At 41.0% G+C, this 23,417-nt stretch overlaps 2 protein-coding genes across 2 annotated transcripts; both read right to left on the bottom strand.

Moving 5' to 3' along the window:
* Nucleotides 1-2,061: 2,061 nt before the first annotated feature.
* On the bottom strand, nucleotides 2,062-2,787 carry LOC133780249 (protein RESPONSE TO LOW SULFUR 3-like). Its single transcript, XM_062220097.1, has one exon. The coding sequence runs from the start codon at nucleotides 2,746-2,748 to the stop codon at nucleotides 2,431-2,433; it is 318 nt and encodes a 105-aa protein (XP_062076081.1). The 5' UTR covers nucleotides 2,749-2,787; the 3' UTR covers nucleotides 2,062-2,430.
* An 11,840-nt stretch (nucleotides 2,788-14,627) lies between these two features.
* On the bottom strand, nucleotides 14,628-17,271 carry LOC133834342 (uncharacterized). The gene is made up of 3 exons (XM_062263932.1): nucleotides 16,987-17,271; nucleotides 16,770-16,891; nucleotides 14,628-15,123 (listed from the first exon to the last, which is right to left on the bottom strand). Exons 1-3 carry the CDS (start codon nucleotides 17,193-17,195, stop codon nucleotides 15,101-15,103), a joined length of 354 nt encoding a protein of 117 aa, XP_062119916.1. The 5' UTR covers nucleotides 17,196-17,271; the 3' UTR covers nucleotides 14,628-15,100.
* Nucleotides 17,272-23,417: the final 6,146 nt, after the last annotated feature.

Raw genomic sequence — 23,417 nt, 5'->3', positions numbered from 1 at the left:
GAAATAATTATATATATTACAAATTTTTAATTTTTGAATATATAGAAATTTTTTCAAAGGACTGTTAATTATTTTGATTATTTAATAATAAGTTGAGAGAATTGCAAAAGAGAAAAATACACAACAATGTACTATCAATGGGCAAATACTAATTGATATCAAATTATTATACTTGTTGTCAAAATATATGCTTCATACATACACTAAAAAATTGTATTAAATAATTTGATGACTTTTTTTTTTTGGATAATCTTGTATGAAAAGCATTTCATATTATAAAAGTTGTGCAGAAAGTAATACTATATAATGGTATAACTAGCTTCATATGATTTTGCATGTTTTGCTTCTATTGTCTGAATTAGTCAAATTGTGTGAGAATTGATGTAGAGCACTATTCAACATTTTAGTCATGAGCATAGCCTACATGAATTTGTGATACCACTTGCATTAAGTTGCAACATATGCAATCAGTTAATCATGGAATCAGGAGATTTTTTCGGTTGCTTGCAATGTGGGTATGCAATCCACAAAATATGTGCAAAGTTCCCAGAGCATATCAATAACTCGTTGCATCTACACCCTCTCAGCCTCCTTAGATCATCATTCGAGAGTTCTATTCGCTGCTTTTATTGTGACGAATCATTTACTGAAGAAGAATATGCTTACACTTGCAAGGAGTGTGCTTTCTACATGCATAATAAATGTGGTTTGATTCCACAACCCCCAATAAAATAATAGTTTCCAGGCTTTGAATATTTGAATCTTAGATTCTATATGTGATTTTGAGTGGAGGGTTAAAAATATCTAATGCATATTAAAAGCAAAGGTTGCGTTTGGTAACTCTACTTTTATTTATTATTTTTAAAATTATAATTAAAATTTATTAAATTTTGAAAATAATTTTTTTTTATTTTCAATTTTTTTAAACTGTTTTTTACTTTTTTTTTCTTCTCTTCTTCAAATCAACACCTCATATTATTAAACAAAAAATAAAAATAAAATTTATCAGACGCGTTTATTATTTTTTGTTTTTAAAAACAAAAAAAAAAGTTACCAAACATATTTTTATTTTTTAAAAATAAAGAAATAAAAATAAAATAATATTTCTATTTTTGTGTTTAAAAAATTTAAAAACAAAAATTTATACCCCACACAACCAAATTTAAAACAATTGGCTCTTGTCTTGGTGAAATGATTAATATTAAAATGGGCAAATAGTTTATTACTTTCTTGATATTTACAATTGAAAGTGGGCGGCTGTCTACCTTAAAAAAGATTATGTAATTCTTTTTTTTAAAATGCAAAGTAGTACGTTTAAAATAATTTTTATTATTGAAAATATTAAACTAATTAAAATTTAAGTGATATATTAATTATTTTGGAAGTGTGCTAGAATAATAAAATTTAAAAAAAAATTATAAATTTAAAAAAAAAATTGATAAGAATATTTAAGTTAATTTACTAAATTAATTAATTAATAAGAATAGGAAAGAAAGAAGGTGTCAATAGTATATGTCTGTATATATTGATTTTTTTTTATAGTTGAGCACCGTGGATCCATTGTGCAAACATTTCAAAATAATATTTTTCATTAGCTCAACTGAAAAAATAAATAAAAATAGAATTTATATTTTTTTTGATCCTGTGATCTAAAAATTTATTTTTGGACCTTACATTTTGTAAAATAATTTAAATAGATCTTTAAATCAATTTTGATGAAAAAAAAATTGAATATAACAATACAATTTTTAAGTAAATTGATTTTATTTTTATTCTAAATTGTTAGTTTGGTCAATTATTTGTGATTTCAGTTGAGAAAACTTTGATCAAAATCAGATTTAAGATTCTATTTAAATAATTTTACAAAATATAAAATCTAAAAAGTAATTTGTCAAAACACAACATCCAAACAAATAATAAAAAAAAAATACAAGTTTAAAAAAACATAAGTGCATAGAACAGTATTAATAATAAATTCCATTGGCCAAAAAAGTCAACGAAAACTGAAAAGTCACTCTTTATGGAAATTACTAATTTACTGTAATATTCTAAGAAATTCTTGCACGTTACTTATTACCAGTGGCCGAAATTGAAGGTCAAAATCGTAATTTCGTGTCGTTAAGTTGAAAACGAACTATCTCATTTGCATGCAGTGTGGATTTGGATAAATCATTTTCTTCATCTTCACATCCAAGCAACTAATAATAATAGTTTTGATTAATTATTATTATTATTGTTTCTCATTAATTAATTACTGAATTTTGGAATAAACTGATATCAAAGAAAATTAAATCACACAATAAATTTACATAAAAAGAAAAAAAAAAACTGTAAATTATACAATCAAAATCAAAGATGTGGAAACGAGGTCTTGAAAAAACGAACGAACGGCTTATTCTACGCTTCAAGATCTTCACGACCAACCAAGCCTCAGGCGGAGGAGGAGGGAGGGATCGAAATGGCGGCGGCGTGGAGGAGCTGCTGGGCGCGGGAGAGCTGATCGACGAGGGAGACGATCCGCGCGTGGTAAGTACGCGCCTGATCGACGGCCTCGGCTTCGAGGTCGCCGAGCTGAGAGCAGAGCCTCTCTTCGGCGTCCTCGGCGATGCGGAGCCTCTTCCAAGCTTTGAGAAGCTCCGTCCTCATCTCCTCCTCTCTCTCCCGGCTCCGCCTCAGCTCTTGCTCCAGCTCCTCGTTCCTCTTCTTAAGCGCCTGGTCTTCGAACGACTTTTGATTGGTCACCGCCATTGTTATCTTCTTCTTCTTCTCCTCGAATTTTCAACTGAAATCTCTGGTTATTGTTGAGTTCTGGTAACTCTCTCAACACGCTTTTTATAGATGAGCAAATTTTTATTTGCTTCTGTATAAAAAAATTATATATTTAAAAAAATTAAATTGCCATGTACTTTTCTATATGGTAATACTTAAAAAAAATAGTTATTTATTTAATTAATTAAAATTTTGACAATTAAGCATAATTAAAGATTGTGTTTGGTAACACTTAAAAAAAAAAAAATTTATTTAATTAATAAAGATAACTTTTTATTTATTTATTATTTTTAAAAATTTTAAATTTTTTTAAAACTGTTTTTGACTTGTTGTTTCTTTTATTTTCTTTTCTTTTTCAAATAAACAACTCATTTTATATTGTTAAACAAACAATAAAAATAAAAGTTATCAAACAAATTTATTATTTTTTGTTTTGAAAAACAAAAAAACAAAAATAATTACCAAACATATTTTTATTTTTTAAAAATAAAGAAACAAAATAAAAATAATATTTTAATTTTTGTGTTTAAAAAATTCAAAAACAAAAATTTTACCAATCACAACCTATATTAATTTTCTTCTTACTTTCTATTTAGGATAAAATGATAAATGAATTGTGAATTTGTGATTTGTTCTTTGCTAACTTCAATAGACTATGAATGAAGCTAAAGCTATTATTATTATTATTATATATATATATATTAAGGACAATTCTTCTATAGGGGCTTCATTTTAAGCCCTACCGGTAGGGCTCTTAGTGTTTCTCGACGCGTGAAAATTTGCAGGATGCTCTAAATAGCTACAATATACATGTTCATAAAAAAAATCGCGCTGAAAACTGTTTACGGGTTGTAAACACTAAGAGTCCTACCGGTAGGGCTTAAAGTGAAGCCCCTATAGGAGAATTCCCCCATATATTTATATATATAAAAAAACTTTTGATTAAGGAAATAAAAATTTGGGACAATTTTTGGGTAGGAATATTATTTTTGAACTTGCCCATTGAGATATTTTTATTTTGACACGTAAAAAAATTATTATATGATTTAAGAAATTCTAAATAATTTATAATAATGAAATCAGAGTTCAAATGATGAGTTGTACGCGTGTTTGATTGTTTTATATGCTTGTAAAATAGACTATTCGCAACACGATCCAACACTCTAAATTATTTATAATTTTTTCAAAAATTGATGGGATATCTGTTGTAACTATCATACTGTCTAAAAATTTAAATTAATTTGACAAATTATGTGTTTTCATTTTAATTGGTTTAATATGATAAAAAAAAATAATGATAAAAGTTTAGGGTTAAATGAAATAAAAGGACGAAGTGGATTGAATTATTGTTGAATTTCTATAGTGGGAAATAGTATTACGAGAAGAATAAAATAGAGAAATATTCTCTATACTCTCACTACTACAAAAATGATTTTTTAGGACTAGCATTGCGAGTCCTAAAAATTTTTTTAGGACTCGCAGGGCGCGAGTCCTCTATTTTGAGAGCCTTAAAAACTAAGGTTTTTTAGGACTCGCAATGCGAGTCCTAAAAAATCTGGTTGAGTGCCTATAATTAAGTTTTTAGGACTCGCAATACGAGTCCTAAAAAATCTGGTTGAGTGCCTTTAATTAAGTTTTTAGGACTCGCAACGCAAATCCTAAAAAATCGGGTTGAGTGCCTTTAAGTAATTTTTTAGGACTCGCAATGCGAGTCCTAAAAAGATCATGTTGTGTATCTTTAAATTAAGATTTTAGGACTCGCTTTGCATGCCCTTAAAAGTAATTTTTTTTTTTTTTAAAATTCAGCTACATTTAGATTTAAAAAAATATATCCCTTTTCCAAAATGTAATGTATTATATATGTTAGATTTCTAAAATTTTCAAAAGAAAATACAACAAAATAATTTTTTTATTAATTACTCAAAAACATAATTTTAATATTTAGTCTACTCTGCTTACAAAATCATATTACATAATAGTTATAGTTGCATATGGATATTTTGGTCAAAGTAATGTTAGTCCATGCCATTCCAAACAAAATTTCAACCAAACAAAAGAATTGATATTTCTTTCCCATTCTATTTCTATTCTCACATAAACACTATCATTTCAATCCCAACTGTTAACCGAGATTTTCGGCAACTCTCCTAAAGAAGGATATTTACTGATTATAATAAAGAGAATAGAGGATCGACACAAGGTTTTTACGTGGTTGGGGCGTTAACTAGCCTTAGTCCACGAGTCTGTATATAAATCTGTATTAGAGCTAGAATAAGCTTTTACAATGGAGTTGTCTAACTGTCTTTCAGCAGAGTTTCTGCCCCCTTTTCTATGGAGCATTACAACTTATATTTATAAAATGAGGGGGACACCAGGTTTGGGCCGGGCCTGACCCGGGCCCATTTGGAACATGTGTACAGGGGGCCTTCCTAGTAGAGGTCCGAGCTAAAAAGATATATAGTACATCAAGCCCAAACCAGCTCAGGCCCAATTAGTTGCCCTGAGATGCAAGCATTCTCCCGACAAAACGGCACTTTGGCTCTGACCACTTCGAATCACGAGGCAGATTCAGGGGACAAGATCGGTCAGAGTACTTGGCTGCGCAGTCCTGACACGCCAGCAGACAATCCCAAGGAGACCCTTTCTGCAGGTGAAAAGTGGGGGGACAAGACCCACGCGAAATGAGGCGGCTACAGTGTCCTGGACGCCTGGCCCATAGCCTGGGGATGAAGCGGTCCAGGTTAGTTTACCTTGGGCCCGCTGTGTTTACTTCGGACCCGGACCATTCTGGGTCCGGGAGCGGGACGCGATGGCCGCGATGATCCGGGGCACTCTGGACAGTGCCGGGACCGTTCGAGCCGAATCATGAACCCGGAGATACTTCCCGGACCTTCCTGCACAGGCCCAGTCCGTAGTCCGCGGGTTGGGCCCGAATACCGAACCGGCCCCTCTGACCGTGGGCCGGGGCGAGGGCCCAAAACCCTGAGAGGAAATGGGGATAACATTTACCCCCCAAGCCTTCATCCCGGTTATCCGGATGGAGGGTTGCACCACCCTCGCGGTTCTTGCCAAGTTGCCTCCACAATTTCTGCCAGGGCCAGGAGGCTCGCGGGAAGGCAGTGGCTGGGCCAGGTTACCCAGCCCGGACCATTGGATGTATCCCGGGGACGTTTACCCTTGGCCTGCTTCAAGAATAGCGGCACGTGTCGCCATGTGATTGTTGCGAGGGCCTCGAAGAGTCGCCTAGGCCTCTTAAAGCCTGCTAGGCCTGGGCTAGGGCGTCAGCGCACGTCATGAGGCGTCTCATCCGCACGGGGAGAGTCATCATTGATTTCCTTGGAAAGGGGCGGACCGTTGGATGGGGCGTCCTTTGAAATCCACCACTCCTGGACCGTCGGATCGGAGGTGCTGAGGATCCCGACCACAAAAGAGCTCATAAATGTCCTCTGCGCGATCCTCGGCCGTCGGATGAAGAGGCATCTGACCGTTGGATCGGGGGCCAGCATTTGAGGGCTGATATAAAGACTCAGACTACAGGCATTCGGCATTTTTCCATTTCCAACCCGACTTGAGAGAAAGAAAAACCAGAACGCTCGCAGAGCTTTGCATGTCCAACATCGCCGATGAAATACTTCGCCGTTTACTAGTTCTGCGCCACCGCCTGTTTCCCAGGGCCTCAACTTTCGTTCTGCAACCCGACGGCGCTTCTCGGACTTGCCCCGCCGACGAACTGCTCTACCGGCTGTGCCACTTCAAGAACGAGGTTTTGCCGTCCTTACGATCGGACAACCGCCAGCTTCAGCCGTCGACACCACACAGTAAGTATTTTCTGATTCTGTTGTCAATTTTGTGAACCTAGGCTCTCTAGACGCATGCACCTAGGCTCCGTGCTTTAGAATTTGCTAGGAAGGCCGCCCAGTTTGGGCGGCACCGTTTCGGATGATCCCTGGATAAGGGATGGACCGTAGTAGCCTTTCCTCCCGATCAGGGACCCGGGGCTTTTCGGGGTCCCGGGCCTGATCCGTCGGGACTCCAAGCAGTCCTTAGGAGACTCCCTGTACCTCGACCGACTCTATTGGGTTCAGGTACTGACTGCTTGGCCTCTCTTTCTTTGTTCCCAGATCGTCACTCATGGCCACGGGCGTCACACTTCACTCCGAAGAGGAGGTTAATAGGGCCCCTGTAGTCGTTCCCGGCTCCAAGACGCCCAAAGGCAACAGGTGGAAGATGGACGTAACGCCCAACCTGTTCCGGAACTACCGGATGATGCTGCTCCTAGAGACGAGGCTGGGCATCGAATCGACTCCGGGCCTGTTTCACAATCGTATGGCCAGGTTAGAGGAGCGGGCGCACACGTCCGTGGATGGATTCGGGGCCTGGAGTGCCGGCCACATCAGCGCGGGAGCTACGCTTCCGCTTCATGATTACTTCGTGTGGTTCCTGACGTATGTGGGGATCGCACCATTCCAACTGCTGCCACAAGCATACCGTCTGCTTGCTGGGTGGAAGGTGTTCTGTGTTGCGAAAGAAATCGCGGATCCTACCCCGGCGGAAGTCCTGTACTTCTACAAGCTGGTGCCGCAGGTCAACGTCAAAGACAAGAGCCAGGACGGCTTTTACAGGCTACAGCCGCGGAGTGGCTATCCGGCTCCTACCAGTACCTGGAAGCACCCCCCGGATGTCAGGCATTACTGGTTTATGACATCCGGGTTCCTTATTGACGAGAATCCCACGCTGCTGCTAGACTTCCAGCGAGTGGGTAAGTACTTCCCCGGACCCTCTATTTCACTCCCCTTTCGTTTTTCATCTCTCATCGTATCTTCCTGGTCGCAGGTCCCTTCATCCAAACCCCCCTCACCGCCTTTCTCCTGGAAAGGAGGAGGTTCTACGCCAAGCTGACCGCAGAGGATCTGGACGTAGGGGGCTATGTCAACGACAAAAACCTCCGGCTAGTAGGGTTACTCGCGGCCACTCAGACCATTGTAGTCCCTAGCTTCCGGGGCATCCCGTTTGAGAAGAATGTCGAGGTCCGGGAGCAGCTAGCCCTTGACCACATCGCCGGGGTGGTGAGAGCGGCGCGGGCCACCGCAGCCCAGCGTAAGAAGAATCAGCCCCCGGTGGAAGAGGCCACCTCGGAAGAGCTGGAAGGGCTTTTCGAAGATGCCCTACCAAACGTTGGGACTCCCGGGGCTAGCGTATCGGGGCGAGGTAACTCCCCTTTAGTCTTAATTTATGCCCCTCAAGTTGGGGATTTGGCTAGGGAAAGGCTAGAGCCGCCGGGCCCCGCGTTTGGGGCTGATGGGGAGATGAGGCCCTCGTCTCCCATCCCTGTAGGATCAGAAACCCTAATGTTCCTGTCCGGGTTCCTCCAGTATGGGGGTTTTCTAATCCCGGACGACGTAGGAGACCGAATACACTTATTTGCTTTAAGGGAATTGAGTCTCGCCCGGGGCCTAGACGAGGGTTTGTCCCGGGCTTATACTTTCTTCTTACTGTTGCACTTTCCCGTTCGGCTTATCATACTAACTTTGTTTTTCTGTATTTTTGCAGAGGATTCCAACATATCTGACCCGACCAGCGAGATGAGGAGGCTTATTAAGGAAAGATCAGCCTTGAAGGCGGCCAGGAGGTCAAATGTCGTGGCCGGCGCGGAGCTCCCCCCAACCAGTGAAAAACCCGGCACAACGCCCGGCCGAGACGAGGCACTGGCAGTTGTACCACTCCGGGCCATGGAGCCGGCCGCAGACGGTCTCCCGGACCAGCCCCCGGTAATCGATTTGGAAGCGGGCGAAGCCACAAGCCGGAGCTCTGGGAAGAGGGGCCCTGGAGATGATGCCCGGGAGGGCAACCTCGGGAAGAGGCCTCGGACGACGTTGTCAGAGACAGCCGAGGAGTCTCACGGGGAAAGCAGGCTAACCGCGAAGGAGATCCCTGCTCTGCCTGTCCTTCCACTCCGCCCAACCCTTCTCGAGGAGGGGGAGTCCGCCCTGCGGGACGAGCAGTTCCGGTTGGTCAACCGGACCTGGGAGAGCGGCCGATGCTGGAGAGACGACGCTTACAAGGCCCTGATGATCTGTCGCCAGGTCGAGTTTTCAGATCGTCCCGCCGAGTTCAGCACTCCTCAGCCGATCGTGGATCGGCTAGCTGCCGAGGCGGGCTTCCGCCCCAAGCTGGGCCAGGACATTGCCCCCATGGCCGCTGATCTGCTCGATCAGGTCGGGAGCACTATGTCTAACCTCCAGCTGAAGAGGTACGCCACGATAGCCAATCCGGACGGGCTGTTCATTTCTCAGGCTCTCCGCCACCAGGCTACCGCGGTAATTTTCAACTCATGTTCTTCAGTCGTTCGTTGATGGTGACTCTTTTTTCTAACTTTCGTTTGTTCCAGGTTGCCTTGTTATCTCAAAGGAGTGCCGATTTGTTGGCCGAGCTTGCCCTCAAGATGGAGACGGCCAGGCTGGAATTAGAGGTGGCCGAGAACCAGAGGGAGATCGTCAAGGAAAATCTCAGAAAGGAAACGGCTCGCCTCCAAGAAGAGCTGGCCCGCGCGAAGGCGGAGCGCGAGGAAATTTGCCGTGCCAAGACCGGGGTGGAAGAGGAGTTGTCCCGGATGACGAAGGTGGCTGACGAAAGGGCGACTCTCTTGGAGACGGCGGCGGCACAGTCCGTCCAGGACAAGGAGGAGATCCGGGTCTTGAAAGCCCGTGTTCTTGAGCTGGGTGACTCCCTTCTTCAGGAGAAAGCGGCACACGGCACCACCCGTCGGGAGAAGGAGGAGGCCGACAACTTAGTGGATGTCACCTTTAACGAGGCCATTTATATGGCCTGGTGCAAGGACAAGAACATGAATCTCCTTATCTTCCCCGATCCCGACTCGAAGCGCGCCGAGTATGAGGCCAAGGAGAGGGAGGATGCGGTTCTCCGGGCGGACGCGATGTAGGCCCTTGTCTCGGCCTCGTTTTTATTTTTTGTTAATTAGCTTAGCTTGTACTTTAATTTCGAACACTGCTTCTTCCTTTGGTTTTTAATAGATTTCTCCTTTCACCATTCAGTAAGAAGTGGATGTCGCGACTAACTAATTGCAGGGGGTTTGTCCCGGTTCCAACGGCCGGGACTGAAACCAACGACTAGTCTTTGCTCTATTCGGGGCCCTTGGGGCTTTGTTTAACCTGGAGTGTGCTTTCCCTGGAATTTTAGGTCCTGGGTCTGTTCCGGGGTTGACCTGGTGCTTCTGTGCTCCGAGGACCAACACGTCCGGGTCGGACGGACTTTATACACCCGGACGGTGCTCGTCCGGGTGGGACCGGCCTTGGGCTCGGTTCCCTTTATTTATACCCCCGGACTTCGTTCGTCCGGGGTGGGACCGGCCTTGGGCTCGGTCCTCTTTATTTATACTCCCGGACATCGTTTGTCCGGGGTGGGACCGGCCTTGGGCCCGGTTCCCCTTATTTATACTCCCGAACATCGTTCGTCCGGGGTGGGACCGGCCTTGGGCTTGGTCCTCTTTATTTATACCCCCGGACCTTCGTCGTCCGGGGTGGGACCGGCCTTGGGCCCGGTTCCCTTTATTTATACTCCCGGACTTCGTTCGTCCGGGGTGGGACCGGCCTTGGGCTCGGTCCTCTTTATTTATACTCCCGGACATCGTTCGTCCGGGGTGGGACCGGCCTTGGGCCCGGTTCCCTTTATTTATACTCCCGGACATCGTTCGCCCGGGGTGGGACCGTCCTTGGGCTCGGTTCCCTTTATTTATACCCCCGGACTTTGTTCGTCCGGGGTGGGACCGGCCTTGGGCTCGGTTCCCTTTATTTATACCCCCGGACTTCGTTCGTCCGGGGTGGGACCGGCCTTGGGCTCGGTCCTCTTTATTTATACTCCCGGACATCGTTCGTCCGGGGTGGGACCGGCCTTGGGCCCGGTTCCCTTTATTTATACTCCCGGACTTCGTTCGTCCGGGGTGGGACCAGCCTTGGGCTCGGTCCTCTTTATTTATACTCCCGGACATCGTTCGTCCGGGGTGGGACCGGCCTTGGGCCCGGTTCCCTTTATTTATACTCCCGGACATCGTTCGCCCGGGGTGGGACCGGCCTTGGGTTCGGTCCTCTTTATTTATACTCCCGGACATCGTTCGTCCGGGGTGGGACCGACCTTGGGCTCGGTCCTCTTTATTTATACCCCCGGACATCGTTCGTCCGGGGTGGGACCGGCCTTGGGCTCGGTCCTCTTTATGTATACTCCCGGACATCGTTCGTCCGGGGTGGGACCGGCCTTGAGCTCGGTTTCCTTTATTTTTATTTTTATGCCTGGGATGACACCCCCCGCAAGTGAGCAGAGACTAGTCTATGGTCACTTGAGATAATAGCCCTGAGGCACACATTTTCATGGAAATAATAGCCCTCTATGACGTTTTGCACACGTCATTTTCATTGTTTTACAAAAGGGAATTAGCCCTGAGGCGTACATGTTATAGCGTAAACATTAAACTCGGACGAGCCCTTAGGCTACTGGTAGTATTTACGGAGGTGTTCTGCGTTCCAGGCTCGCGGAACCTCGGAACCATCGAGCCGCTTCAAGCGGTACGTCCCGGGGCAGATCTCTTGCTGGATCTCATACGGCCCTTCCCAATTGGGGCCCAGAACCCCTACTCCCGGATCCTGAGTGGCCGGGAAGACTCTCCGCAGGACCAGGTCGCCGGTTTCGAACTTGCGGCTCTTGACTCTGGAGTTGAAGTGCCGAGCGATCTTGCCCTGGTACATCTTTAACTGCACTTGCGACTCTTCCCGGATTTCCTCGATAAGGTCCAGAGACTCTTGGAGTAAGGCATGGTTCTGGGTGGGATCATACGTGTCGCGACGATGGGACGGGATGGTGGTTTCGATTGGGATGACGGCTTCGCATCCGTACGTCATTGAGTATGGGGTGTGCCCGGTTGATGTCCGTTCGGTTGTCCGATAGGCCCACAACACGCGGGGGAGCTCTTCGGGCCACTTGCTCTTACAGGCCTGAAGCTTTTTCTTTAGTGTCCCTTTCAGGATTTTGTTCACGGCTTCGGCCTGTCCGTTCGCCTGGGGCCTGGCCATGGCGGAGAAACTCTTCACTATACCGTGCCTCTCGCAGAAATCCGTGAAGTGATGGCTGTCAAATTGTTTCCCGTTGTCAGACACGATTTTGTAGGGGAGGCCATACCGACACACTATGTTGTTAACGACGAAATCTAAGGCCTTCTTGGACGTGATCGTGTTCATAGGCTCCGCCTTAACCCATTTCGTGAAATAGTCTACCGCCACAATGGCATACTTCACCCCTCCTCTCCCGGTTGGGAGGGATCCCACAAGATCGATCCCCCACACTGCAAAGGGCCAGGGACTGTTCATCAAGGTTATCGCTGTTGGGGGGGCCTGAGGGATCTTCGCGTACCTCTGGCATTGTTCGCACCTGCGGACGTAGTCTATGCAGTCCCTTTTCATGGTGGGCCAGAAGTATCCTTGGCGCAGAATCTTCTTGGACAAACTGGGTCCGGCTGTGTGGTCTCCGCAAAAGCCTCCGTGGACCTCATGCATGATGGCGCCCAGCTCAGTCCCGGACACGCACCTGAGGTAAGGCATGGACAGTCCCCGGCGATAAAGTTTCCCGTCCATCATGACGTATCGGTGGGCCTGGTACAAAAGCTTCCTGGCCGCGGTTCACTCGTTTGGAACCTCCCCGGTGGACAGGTAGTGGATCAGCGACCCCATCCATGAATTGGAGTGATCGACGGCATGGACGGTCGGAGTCCCTATGCTTGGGACGGGGAGATGGTTGACGGGGATCAGCCCGGTCAACTCGCCCTCTGCGTCGGTTGCCAACTTTGCTAATGTGTCCGCAAAGACGTTCTTCTCCCGAGGGATCTGGCGGATGGAATGCGCTGCGAACGCTTGGAGCATCTCCCTCGCTTGGGCTACGTACGCCGCCATTCGCTCCATGAGCTGCCTGGCCGCGCTGTCCTCCAGGGGGATTCTCTCGTTCCGCCTGTCGTTTATGTCGTTCCTGAGATCTCCGTTTTGAGGAAGGATTTTTTGCTTGCGGGCCCGATCTTTCCGGGCATTCAGTCCGTCACGTAAATCTACCCGGGAAGTGTCGTCCCCGGAGCTGAGAATGTCATGATCCTCGCGGCGGGGTCTTTCCCGATGGTTCTTGTTGACCGAGGCACTCGGGTGCAAAGACTTTTCCCTCCCGTTCGCCCTTGGGGCGGGCCGGGGCTGATTGTCCTGCGGCCGTACCCCCTGCGGATCGATTGGGTGGCCTCGTCCTGGGACGGGGCACACCTTCTCTTTCCTAGGTAACGGTCGTGAACGTGCCCCAGCTTTACTGACGGGGGTAGTCTTTTTCCGAGTCGCCCGTCGCTCCTTGTCCGGGACTTTTGGAGCCGTGTCGGGGGGAGGCTCCGGGAAACGGATCGGGCTGGCCCCCCTGGGGCCCTCGGTTTGCGCTTGGGGAGCGGGATGTTGCGTTTCTGGGCGCGGGCCACCTGCGGGGTTGGCTGCCGGGCCCTGCGCGGCCATCAGCGCTTGCAGGGCATGGAGAGACTCTTGCACCCGGCGGTGCGCCCTCGCCTGCTCAGCCATCCTGGCTTCCTGATCCTGGATCTGCTGCCTCAGTCTAGTCACCTCCGGGTCTTGCTGATCGTCGCGAGGGACCTCGGGATCCGCGGCTTCATCATGATACTCCCCCTCGTTCTCCTCCTCATAGTACTCTTCTTCGTTTCCTACTTCGTACTCCGTCTCCCCCTCGTAGTCTTGCGACTCGTCTTGGTGAGATGTCTGAGGAGGCACGTCTTCAGGCAGGTTCTGAGGGACGCGCTGAGAAGGCAGTGGGTCTCCGTTGCCCTGCTCCGGGTTGGCAGGGTCGAAGGTGGTGTTACGAGTGTTCACCATCGTAGTAAAGGCCTGACGTTGGCGCTAGCTTCCTTCAGCTCTCAATGAAAGCACCAAACTGTTAACCGAGATTTTCGGCAACTCTCCTAAAGAAGGATATTTACTGATTATAATAAAGAGAATAGAGGATCGACACAAGGTTTTTACATGGTTGGGGCGTTAACTAGCCTTAGTCCACGAGTCTGTATATAAATCTGTATTAGAGCTAGAATAAGCTTTTACAATGTAGTTGTCCAACTGTCTTTCAGCAGAGTTTCTGCCCCCTTTTCTATGGAGCATTACAACTTATATTTATAGAATGAGGGGGACACCAGGTTTGGGCCGGGCCTGACCCGGGCCCATTTGGAACATGTGTACAGGGGGCCTTCCTAGTAGAGGTCCGAGCTAAAAAGATATATAGTACATCAAGCCCAAACCAGCTCAGGCCCAATTAGTTGCCCTGAGATGCAAGCATTCTCCCGACAAAACGACACTTTGGCTCTGACCACTTCGAATTACGAGGCAGATTCAGGGGACAAGACCGGTCAGAGTACTTGGCTGCGCAGTCCTGACACGCCAGCAGACAATCCCAAGGAGACCCTTTCTGCAGGTGAAAAGTGGGGGGACAAGACCCACGCGAAATGAGGCGGCTACAGTGTCCTGGACGCCTGGCCCATAGCCTGGGGATGAAGCGGTCCAGGTTAGTTTACCTTGGGCCCGCTGTGTTTACTTCGGACCCGGACCATTCTGGGTCCGGGAGCGGGACGCGATGGCCGCGATGATCCGGGGCACTCTGGACAGTGCCGGGACCGTTCGAGCCGAATCATGAACCCGGAGATACTTCCCGGACCTTCCTGCACAGGCCCAGTCCGTAGTCCGCGGGTTGGGCCCGAATACCGAACCGGCCCCTCTGACCGTGGGCCGGGGCGAGGGCCCAAAACCCTGAGAGGAAATGGGGATAACACCAACCAAACAAGATTGTATTAAAAAAAGATGATAAGAAATCACCTGTACTGTATTACAGTCTAGACAGCCTCAGACTAAGATAGTACATATAAGACATAAAACTACAAACAGAGAACAACAAAGATAGCAAAGAGGCCCTCATGAAAAACTATCAAAACTACAACCACAAGTGCCAGTCACAAAGAAGCATTGAGCATTCCTTAAAGCAAGGAGTGCTACACCAAAAAAAAATGCTTTCTTTTCAAGCAAGGAATGATTTCACAGCATCACAATTTTTTATTATTATTAGAAGGTCTCTGAAGATAGCTTAAGGATTTCTTCATGAGGAATGAACTTAACTTTACCAGTTTCTACTGGCTTTTTCTTCTTGGAATGAAGCTGTGAAATTGACAATTGCCCCTTGCTCATTGCTATTGTGACAACTTCATCTCTCTTCCCAGATTCATAGACCCAATCTTCAGGGACCTAGTGCTTTATTTTTCTTCCCATGCAATAACTGAAAACAGAGAGATATAAGAATCATTTATGATTGATTATTATCAATACTTGTATCATCACACACACTCAAAAAGACATGGAAAAAATATATATGAAAGTTAGAAGCAATAAACACGTGTAGAAGAATATCTTGAATGCTTATAAATAAGCTTAATCATGAACATTTTTGAAAGGTTTAAGTAAACTGTACAACTGCATTCCTTTTTGTTTTGTTTATAAATGACCTAACCTAAATAATAAATTAGATTTATTAATTGGTCCAAGAAAAAAATGAGAGCCAAAAATAGATAGAAAAAAAGGTTGTGCTAGTGATAGTCAGACGCTGATATGTGTAATAGCATTACTGCTAAATGCCAATAGATAAATTCTCAAAGAAACATACTTTCTGTCATTTTCACTAATGATGAGTTGGTTCAATTTAATATAATATATAACATAGATTAAGATAAACTAAATATTTGTATTGTTAAAAAAGTCTAATAGAGTATTAGACTAATCTAATACAACACAAATCAATTCTAAGTCCACAACATAATAGAGAAATCACACCAAAAAGTCCAAATTGCATAGTCTAAATATCTAATAAGTCTAAAAACAAAATTCAAATTCAAACAAGAAGGTAGAAAATAAAGCCCAAACCAAAATCCAACATTCATGGTGATATCAATTTCCCATGACCACCCGTGCCAAAGACAAAGCAAATGGATACGTGAATAAATAATAATGTATGTGATAATATCATATTAAGGGAAATACATAATGTTAATTGAAATACAACTCTAAGAATTAAGTTGCTTGTTACCTTGAAATTGATTTCCCATGAAGAACAAGACATTAATTCCAAACAAGTAAAATAAAGATAGTTCTGATTTTTTTTTACTAAAAACACAAGACATTAAATCAAAACAAGTAAAATAAAGATAGTATCGAATTTTTTTTATACTAAAAACAAGACATTAATTCAGAACAAGTAAAATAAAGAGAGTTCATGAAACTACTATACTAAAATCATGTCATCCTAATCACAAAATACAGAATTATTATATCCAATATAAACACAATTTCAGCAACAAAGCATGTGAAATATTTTTACTAAAAAACAGAGAAGTAATGATCCAAGTAACCAATCACAAATTTAAGTATATGACCCATTAGTGTGACAAATCAAAACAATCAAAGAAAAATGTCACTGCAGCAATGGAAATAATTATTTTTAAGAAATTATTGAAACAAAAACAAACCCACCGTGAGCACTAAGCAGAGATAACTTCCAAGAAACTGAAATTAATGAAAATTGATATTATAATTTTCTCACCCACCAAATCTAATTCAAATTAATGTTCACAAGTTATAAATCTCAATCACAAGAATAAGTAAATAACATCACCAATTCAAAATATCTAACAGAAACAAAAGAGTTGGAATACAAATCTCTATCTATATCTATAAATCCAAGTAACCAACATTTGAGATTTGACAAAACTCAATCCATCCAAAAAATGCAAAACTGAAAACTTAATCAAAATAAAACAATAGAGTTATAAACATACACAGATGATAGATTTACAAAAAAAAAAACATAACACAAAAGCAATCAATAGATTAAAAAACAAACAAGATAAACCAAGATATTTAGACTTATACCTCTATGAGTAGTGAGCCCGTGTGAAGCTTTCGGAGGGCTGACCCCCACCGTTCGTCCAAAGCCGCAACCACTCCGAGACCCACCATTTGTCCTGAGTTGTCGCCGTTTTGAGCCCTCCATGCTGCCATGGAGATTGATAGAAGTAGTGTGAGAGAGGGAAAGACATTCAGATTTTATAACAAAAAATAATGCATCAGGGGAAAGAAATAGAGTAACCTGGATTTTAGTGGGTTCTCAAATTCCACCGAGACCTCTGCTGCCACCGCCGTCGTGGCCGAAAACACCTGCAGCGTCGAACCTCTTGCAGCTCCGAGCACCCCTGCAGCGCCAAGAACCACCTGCAGCGCCGCCGAGAACCTTGGCCGAGATTGTCCAGGCGTCAAAAAGCGTGGCCGACCAGCAGCATAGCCGTTGCCGAGCACCATAACCACCAAGAACAACTGCACCGCCGGTTAGATGGGAACCCAGCCGCACAAAACTTCTTCTTCTTTGTTGTGCTGAAAAAAGAATGAACCTTAATCCCTAAAGCCCCAAACCGAATATATATGTATTTCTTATTAAAAAACTGAATTTAATTAATCAATAAAAAAGTGATTTTTAGGTCTGATTTTTTAATTAAAATTTTCTTATTTAATTCATTAATAAAAAACAGATTTTTAATTATTAATTTTCTTAAGAATATATTTATATAATATATATATTTTTTTTAGAGCCCACTTTGAGTATCATCAATACTCTTTTAGGACTCACATATGTTTTTAGGAGACTCATTGCGAGTCCTAAAATGTGTTTTTAAGGACTTTCAATGAGTGTCCTAAAAAGTCCATAAATTTTTGTTAAAAAACAAAAATCAAACTTTTAGGACACATATCCATTTTTAGGACTCCCTCTGCGAGTCCTAAAAGAAATTTTTAAGGACTCGCGTTGCGAGTCCTAAAAAGTACAGGAGTTGTTTTTAGGACTCGCATTTAGGCGAGTGTCTTAAAAAGGTATTTTTGTAGTAGTGTCTTTTGTCTCTTCTATATAAAAAGTGTGTAGATATTGTAAAGTCTTGGTTTTAACGGTTTTTTGTTTTTTTTTTCGGTTAACTTTAACAGAATATTCTTAGTGTAAACATGACTTAAACTTAAATAAAATTAAATAAATAAATATTATAAATTAAAAATAGTTGATGCATGCATATTACTGTCTACACTATGACTTTTTCTATTATTAATTTATTTTTAAATATTATTGTATTTTATATATATCATGTAGCTATGTAAATATATATTTATGTTGACGTTGTGTTTAAATGTCATATATGTAGAGATTATTGATATAAATATTTATATATATTATAGAACTATAATTCATTCTATTATATATATATATAATAGTGAACCAATTTTTATTAAAATTATAGACAATATTTACAACTTTAAAACTAAACAAACGTGCATTGTAAGTTAATATATATATATATAAAAAAAAAGAGTAATTTATTATCTTATATATATGCTAAAGGTCAAATAAACAAGGCAAAAATAATTATAATAATACACGAGTACATGATGATGTATTGTATAAATAAGTAGAGTAGTGTAATTAACCACTAGCCACATTATAATTTAAAAAATAAAATGAAAAGTGTTTGGCAGCATAGTTTTTTATAGTCATTTTGAAAACACATCTGATACAGAAAATAGTTTATATAGTGTCCCCAATAAATATTAAAAATATTACTATTTTTTCTACCACAGATTCAAAACATTATAGTGTGCTATTTAGTTTATGATTTTTATTTTAAGTATGTAAATTGAATATTACAATTTTAATAATGATTTTGATTCTAATGAGATGAGTTTTTTTTTATTATTTTCAAAATTATTTATGTTTATATTTATTTGTATTTTGAGCTAATAATTATAATTTAGATTTGTAATTTATATGTATTTATGGAAAATTTTGTACTATTTTTTTTTAGTTGTGATGTCCAACATCACAAAGAAGTGACTTACTGTTATTGGCGTAATCTAATATCGGGTCCAACACATTTTAATTTAATAAGCATTACAAATTATCACTACCTAATCGGAGGATGGCATGGCATGTCATGTGGTGACAAATAGCAACAAAATTGTGTATCAAAATCAGAAAAATGAAATTTTCGCAAAAAGAAAAGGTATTTTTAAAATAAAATTTGGTCATGTGAGCCAATCTTTTGAACCGATGAGCACCTTTTGATCGATGAAATACTACAATGCTACGACATTCAGACTATTCCTAAAGCTGATGAAAACGAAACGACATGCTGTTTGGATAAACCTTTGGGGTCAAAGATAGATTAATTGTTTTGACCGTAACTTATAATAATAATAATAATAATAAGACTAATATATAATGTTAAATGAATATATTTATGAGAGTGAGTTTCATTTCAGACAATAAAAACTGATGAGAGAGAGCAGCTTGTTTGGATTAAGAAAGCTGAGACACTGAAAAATAAAATATTGAATAGCATCATCAGCTAGGTCATTAATTCTCATTCATTATTACTGATATTTAAGTTACTATATTTATGATACCAACTTGATCAAAACGGTACAGTATAGCAAGTAAAACGACAGTAACATAAAACAGAGTCTAATAAATGACAAATGGGATTCTACTCTCAATCTTGGTTCAATCAAAATATAAGATTTTAGGCACTTAATGTGAATAAAAATCTGCTGTCCCCTTCTCTGTGTCTCAACCCTGCCCCCACCAATTAAATATTAACACATCATTTAGCACTACAAGAATAACAGTATCTAGCGACGACACCTCTAGCGACGACATGAAAAAAATCGTCGCTAGAGGTTATTTCATACACGCGGCCCCTGTTCGCGCGAAAAGCAATTGATTTCCCTCCTTTATTGACTTTTCTCTCTCTCTCTCCCTTTATGTTCAGATTAAGCAAACCGACTCCCCAAACACAAACAGCTCCCTTCTCCTCTCAGACCCCAAACCCCAAACCCTTCTCCTCTCAGCCGAACCCCTGTCTCCCTCCTCTCAGACCCCAACCGAACCCCTCTCTCCCTCCTCTCAGACCCAACCTCCTCACTCTCTCTCTTCTCAGACCCAACCTCCTTTATTTTCAGACCCAAACCCAAACCGAAACCCCCAAACTCCTCTCTCTCTTCTCTCAGAACTCAAACCCCAAACCGTGAGAACCCCAATCGCACAAAAGCCCATCCTCCAAGCGCCGTCTGTGGCTCTTCCAAGCCGCCGGAGACGTACGGTTCCTCCAAGCTTCATCGGAGAATCTCCATCTACGGTACATACATATATATATAAATATTTAGTTATACGGTATATATATATATAAGTATTTAGTTTTTTATTATTAGTATTGTTCAGTTCATTTATATATATATATATATTCTTTTGTGACACCCTCTCTGTTTTGCATGTGTATGTCCTGTTTTGGACTTGTTTGAGTAAAGTGCATTTTTCAGCGCTTTTGATTCCTGTGGTAGAATCAAACTATCATATGTAAATGTTGACTAAAGATTTAGGATTACATTGGGATTTTTCATTTTCTTCTTTTATGGGACCCTGTACATATATACGGTGATTCTATTTGCCTTTGCTTGGCTTAGCTAGGCTCTGAGTGTGTAGAAATATAATGCTTTTGAATTGATACTGATGGAGTTGAGGAATGGTAGTAGAGTTTGTTATATGCAGAGTAAATATAGAAAGTTCTAAGTTCTTGGTCGTCCTTGCTCAGATTTACATGGTTAATTAAATCATTTAGTAAATTAATTTTGGTGGCACACTTTGATGCTTGTAGTTTATTGTCATGTAGCTAAGTTTATAAGCTCTGAAATATTCTTGATTTTTAGGGGTGAATTTATATTGCTAACCCAATAGGTTTTCACTTTTCACTATGATAAATGGAGTTATGAAATTATAAGAAGGTTCTTTCAAAGAATATGCAGTAATGTGCATATATGGAAATTGAGAATTTTAGTTTTTTAAGTAATTACTGTCTTATATTTTGATTTAAATTCTTCATTATCTCTTTGAAAAGGACAACTATTTTGTTTATGTTGTTATATATCTTATTGCACTTCTTGATGTTTGCAGGGCTTGTAGTCCCAGATGTTCCATTAGAAGAGACTGATAATTTAAGAAAGGAAGCTCTGAAAAAGAATATTGTACTGGTGTGTCTTATTGGCCTTCCGATTTTTCATTCATTTGGATAGATACAGTGTTCTGTTTTTTTTTTTTTAAATGAAATTAACCTGCATCTTCTTGTGTGCTTCAAAGGTATTGCTAACCACACCCACTACTCCTAATGATCGAATGAAAGCCATTGTTCAAGCTGCTGAAGGATTTGTCTATCTGGTAAGGTTTTTCTTTGGTCGACTCATCAATCTTGCTTCCTCTTTAGTTTTTCTGATGCTTATAATAATGTATTAGTTTAAGTAAGCTTGACCGTTCATGCTAGAACTCTGTTCACTCATTTCTCTCTCTAGACGTGGGTTTTAGTTTTTCTGATGCTTATAATAATGTCTCAGTCATTTGCTGTAATTTGGCAACAATTCTTACTTGATGAGTTCTTTCTCTCCCTTTTCCTAGTTAGCTAACCATTTAAGGTGCCAATGAATAAAGGAAAAAGAATATAAAAAGAAGTACTTGCATTATTGTCATCTTTTAGTAGAGAGACATGGATATAATCTATTATCACTACTTGTACTGGTCGCAGTAGCAGAGCTAATTTTGTATACTCTTTAACTGAGTTTTCGAATGAGAATTTCCTGGTGCTAATTTAGTAGAATTCAGTTTCTTTACTATGGAGTTTGACTCTGTTATATTGGTTATTAGGGATTAGAGAGAGATATAGAGAGTTCTTGCCTAATGCTGCCATTTTTGCCTGTTTCAAGTTTCAACAAATTTACTTTCTCAGTTTGTCATTTCATTAAACAATATCACAATATTAAGTTTCCAATTCCTTTAAAGATTTATATATACTTATACATATATATATATATATATGAAAACTTGGTAGTTTATCTAGATTATAAGTTCCTGCAATGACAACTAACACAGTACAATATCAGAAATACACACTCCTAGACGCTAGTTAAAGCAATTTGTCAAACAGTTAGTAAACACAAACTAAGTAAGAAATCAAAGAGCAATACAGAGCCAGAGGAACATAAAATATGGAAGAAGTTAAATAAATATATGTGTAGTACATCAATCTAAAAAGAAGTACTTGCATTATTATGACAAAATTTGTGTGAAGAAAAACATGTAAGCGACTCTATTGTGGTGAGGCGAGGCAAACTATGAACTCGAACTTGATATCTTCACATGCATTTTCGAAATGATTTCTTTGGATCGTAATTGTGTTTTATATGTTTAGTTGCTACTGTTTGACATTTTAAAATATTTGGTTGTAGTATTACAGGAAACAAAACTACCCATCTATTACTTGGTATATATATATTGCTTGGTATAATAAATCACTACTGCATTAATCTTCTTTTTATTAATTTGTACTATGTTGACTAACCACTTTTAATAAGCTACAATATTGAAATTTCTTGCTTGATTAATTAATGTTGAATGAGTTGATTAGTTTTGGGTCAACCAGCTTATTTTATTATCTTGACAGTCATAGAATAATAATTAGCAAAACCATTTGCCTTCAAACGACAAGCATTCACCATTGGATTGGATTGGTATTTTTCTTTTGAAGCTGAATTAATTGATACTGCTGAGTTTGATGCTTTGAGGAATTGAAAGAATTGAAACTGTTTTTGAGTAAATTATGAGTTTACTTATATTTCAAAACTTCCTTATGTGTTTTTAGTCATTTAAGAAAACGAAAGTAACCGTTGGGAGAGGATTAAAGAGAGAAATGAGTGAGTGTTGAAGAAGAAGAAAAAGAAGAGTGTGTGAGAGCTTAAATGGTATATGGAACGGTTAGTTGGGATGTTGCTGTTATACAACAGAGAAAAGCACAAACTAAAAAAGGCAATGCTTTGTAAAATCTTTAGAAACTGAAAAATAAATAAATAAAAAGAACGAGAGAAAATATCTTCGTGGCTAAACCGTGTCTGTGCTGTGTTCTGTCTTTTTTTTTTTTTCTTTTTAAAACAAATGAAATTTTCTCAGCTTTGTAATAACCACTTTTTTAGCTGAACGTGGTGGGGTTGGTTTGTGTTTTTGTTATTTTTTAAAGAAATAATTTTTAATTATGTTATTTTGTTTTATGCTTAAGAATGCAAAAAAAAGATAGAAACCAGAATGTGTGGCAGAGCAAGGGCAACGTATAGAGGTGATCAAAGAGGAAATGGTAGAGAATTTTTGTGAAAAAAATATATTTTAAAAAAAATTATAAATATATATATATATATTTGCACATGTGTGAGTTAAGAAAGACTATATTGCATTAAATGATAGTTAGTTTGTTATTTTACCTCTAATTCATGAATTGTATGTCATTGTCTCTATTGAGAGATGGGGTTCACTTCAGAAAAAAAAAAGTGGAAAAATGCATGCATGAATGAATGATTCAAGCCATTCTTTACTTTCTTGAAGAAATTATTTGTGAAGAAGGTTATACTTATATATACACATATGCTGAAGCAAATTTCAATATCTTGGGTTTA

This window comes from Humulus lupulus, chromosome 5 (genome assembly GCF_963169125.1).
Source record: "Humulus lupulus chromosome 5, drHumLupu1.1, whole genome shotgun sequence".
In the NCBI taxonomy this organism is placed as follows: Eukaryota; Viridiplantae; Streptophyta; class Magnoliopsida; order Rosales; family Cannabaceae; genus Humulus; species Humulus lupulus.
This window is presented reverse-complemented; position numbering and strand designations above follow the sequence as displayed.

Excerpts from the sequence above, each read along its gene's own strand:
- LOC133780249 (XM_062220097.1), bottom strand. The coding sequence starts at position 2,748 with ATGGCGGTGACCAATCAAAAGTCGTTCGAAGACCAGGCGCTTAAGAAG.
- LOC133834342 (XM_062263932.1), bottom strand. The coding sequence starts at position 17,195 with ATGGTGCTCGGCAACGGCTATGCTGCTGGTCGGCCACGCTTTTTGACG. Across the intron at positions 16,892-16,986 it reads GAGAACCCACTAAAATCCAG|CATGGAGGGCTCAAAACGGC; the intron begins GTTACTCTATTT and ends TCTCCATGGCAG. Across the intron at positions 15,124-16,769 it reads CGGGCTCACTACTCATAGAG|TTATTGCATGGGAAGAAAAA; the intron begins GTATAAGTCTAA and ends CTCTGTTTTCAG.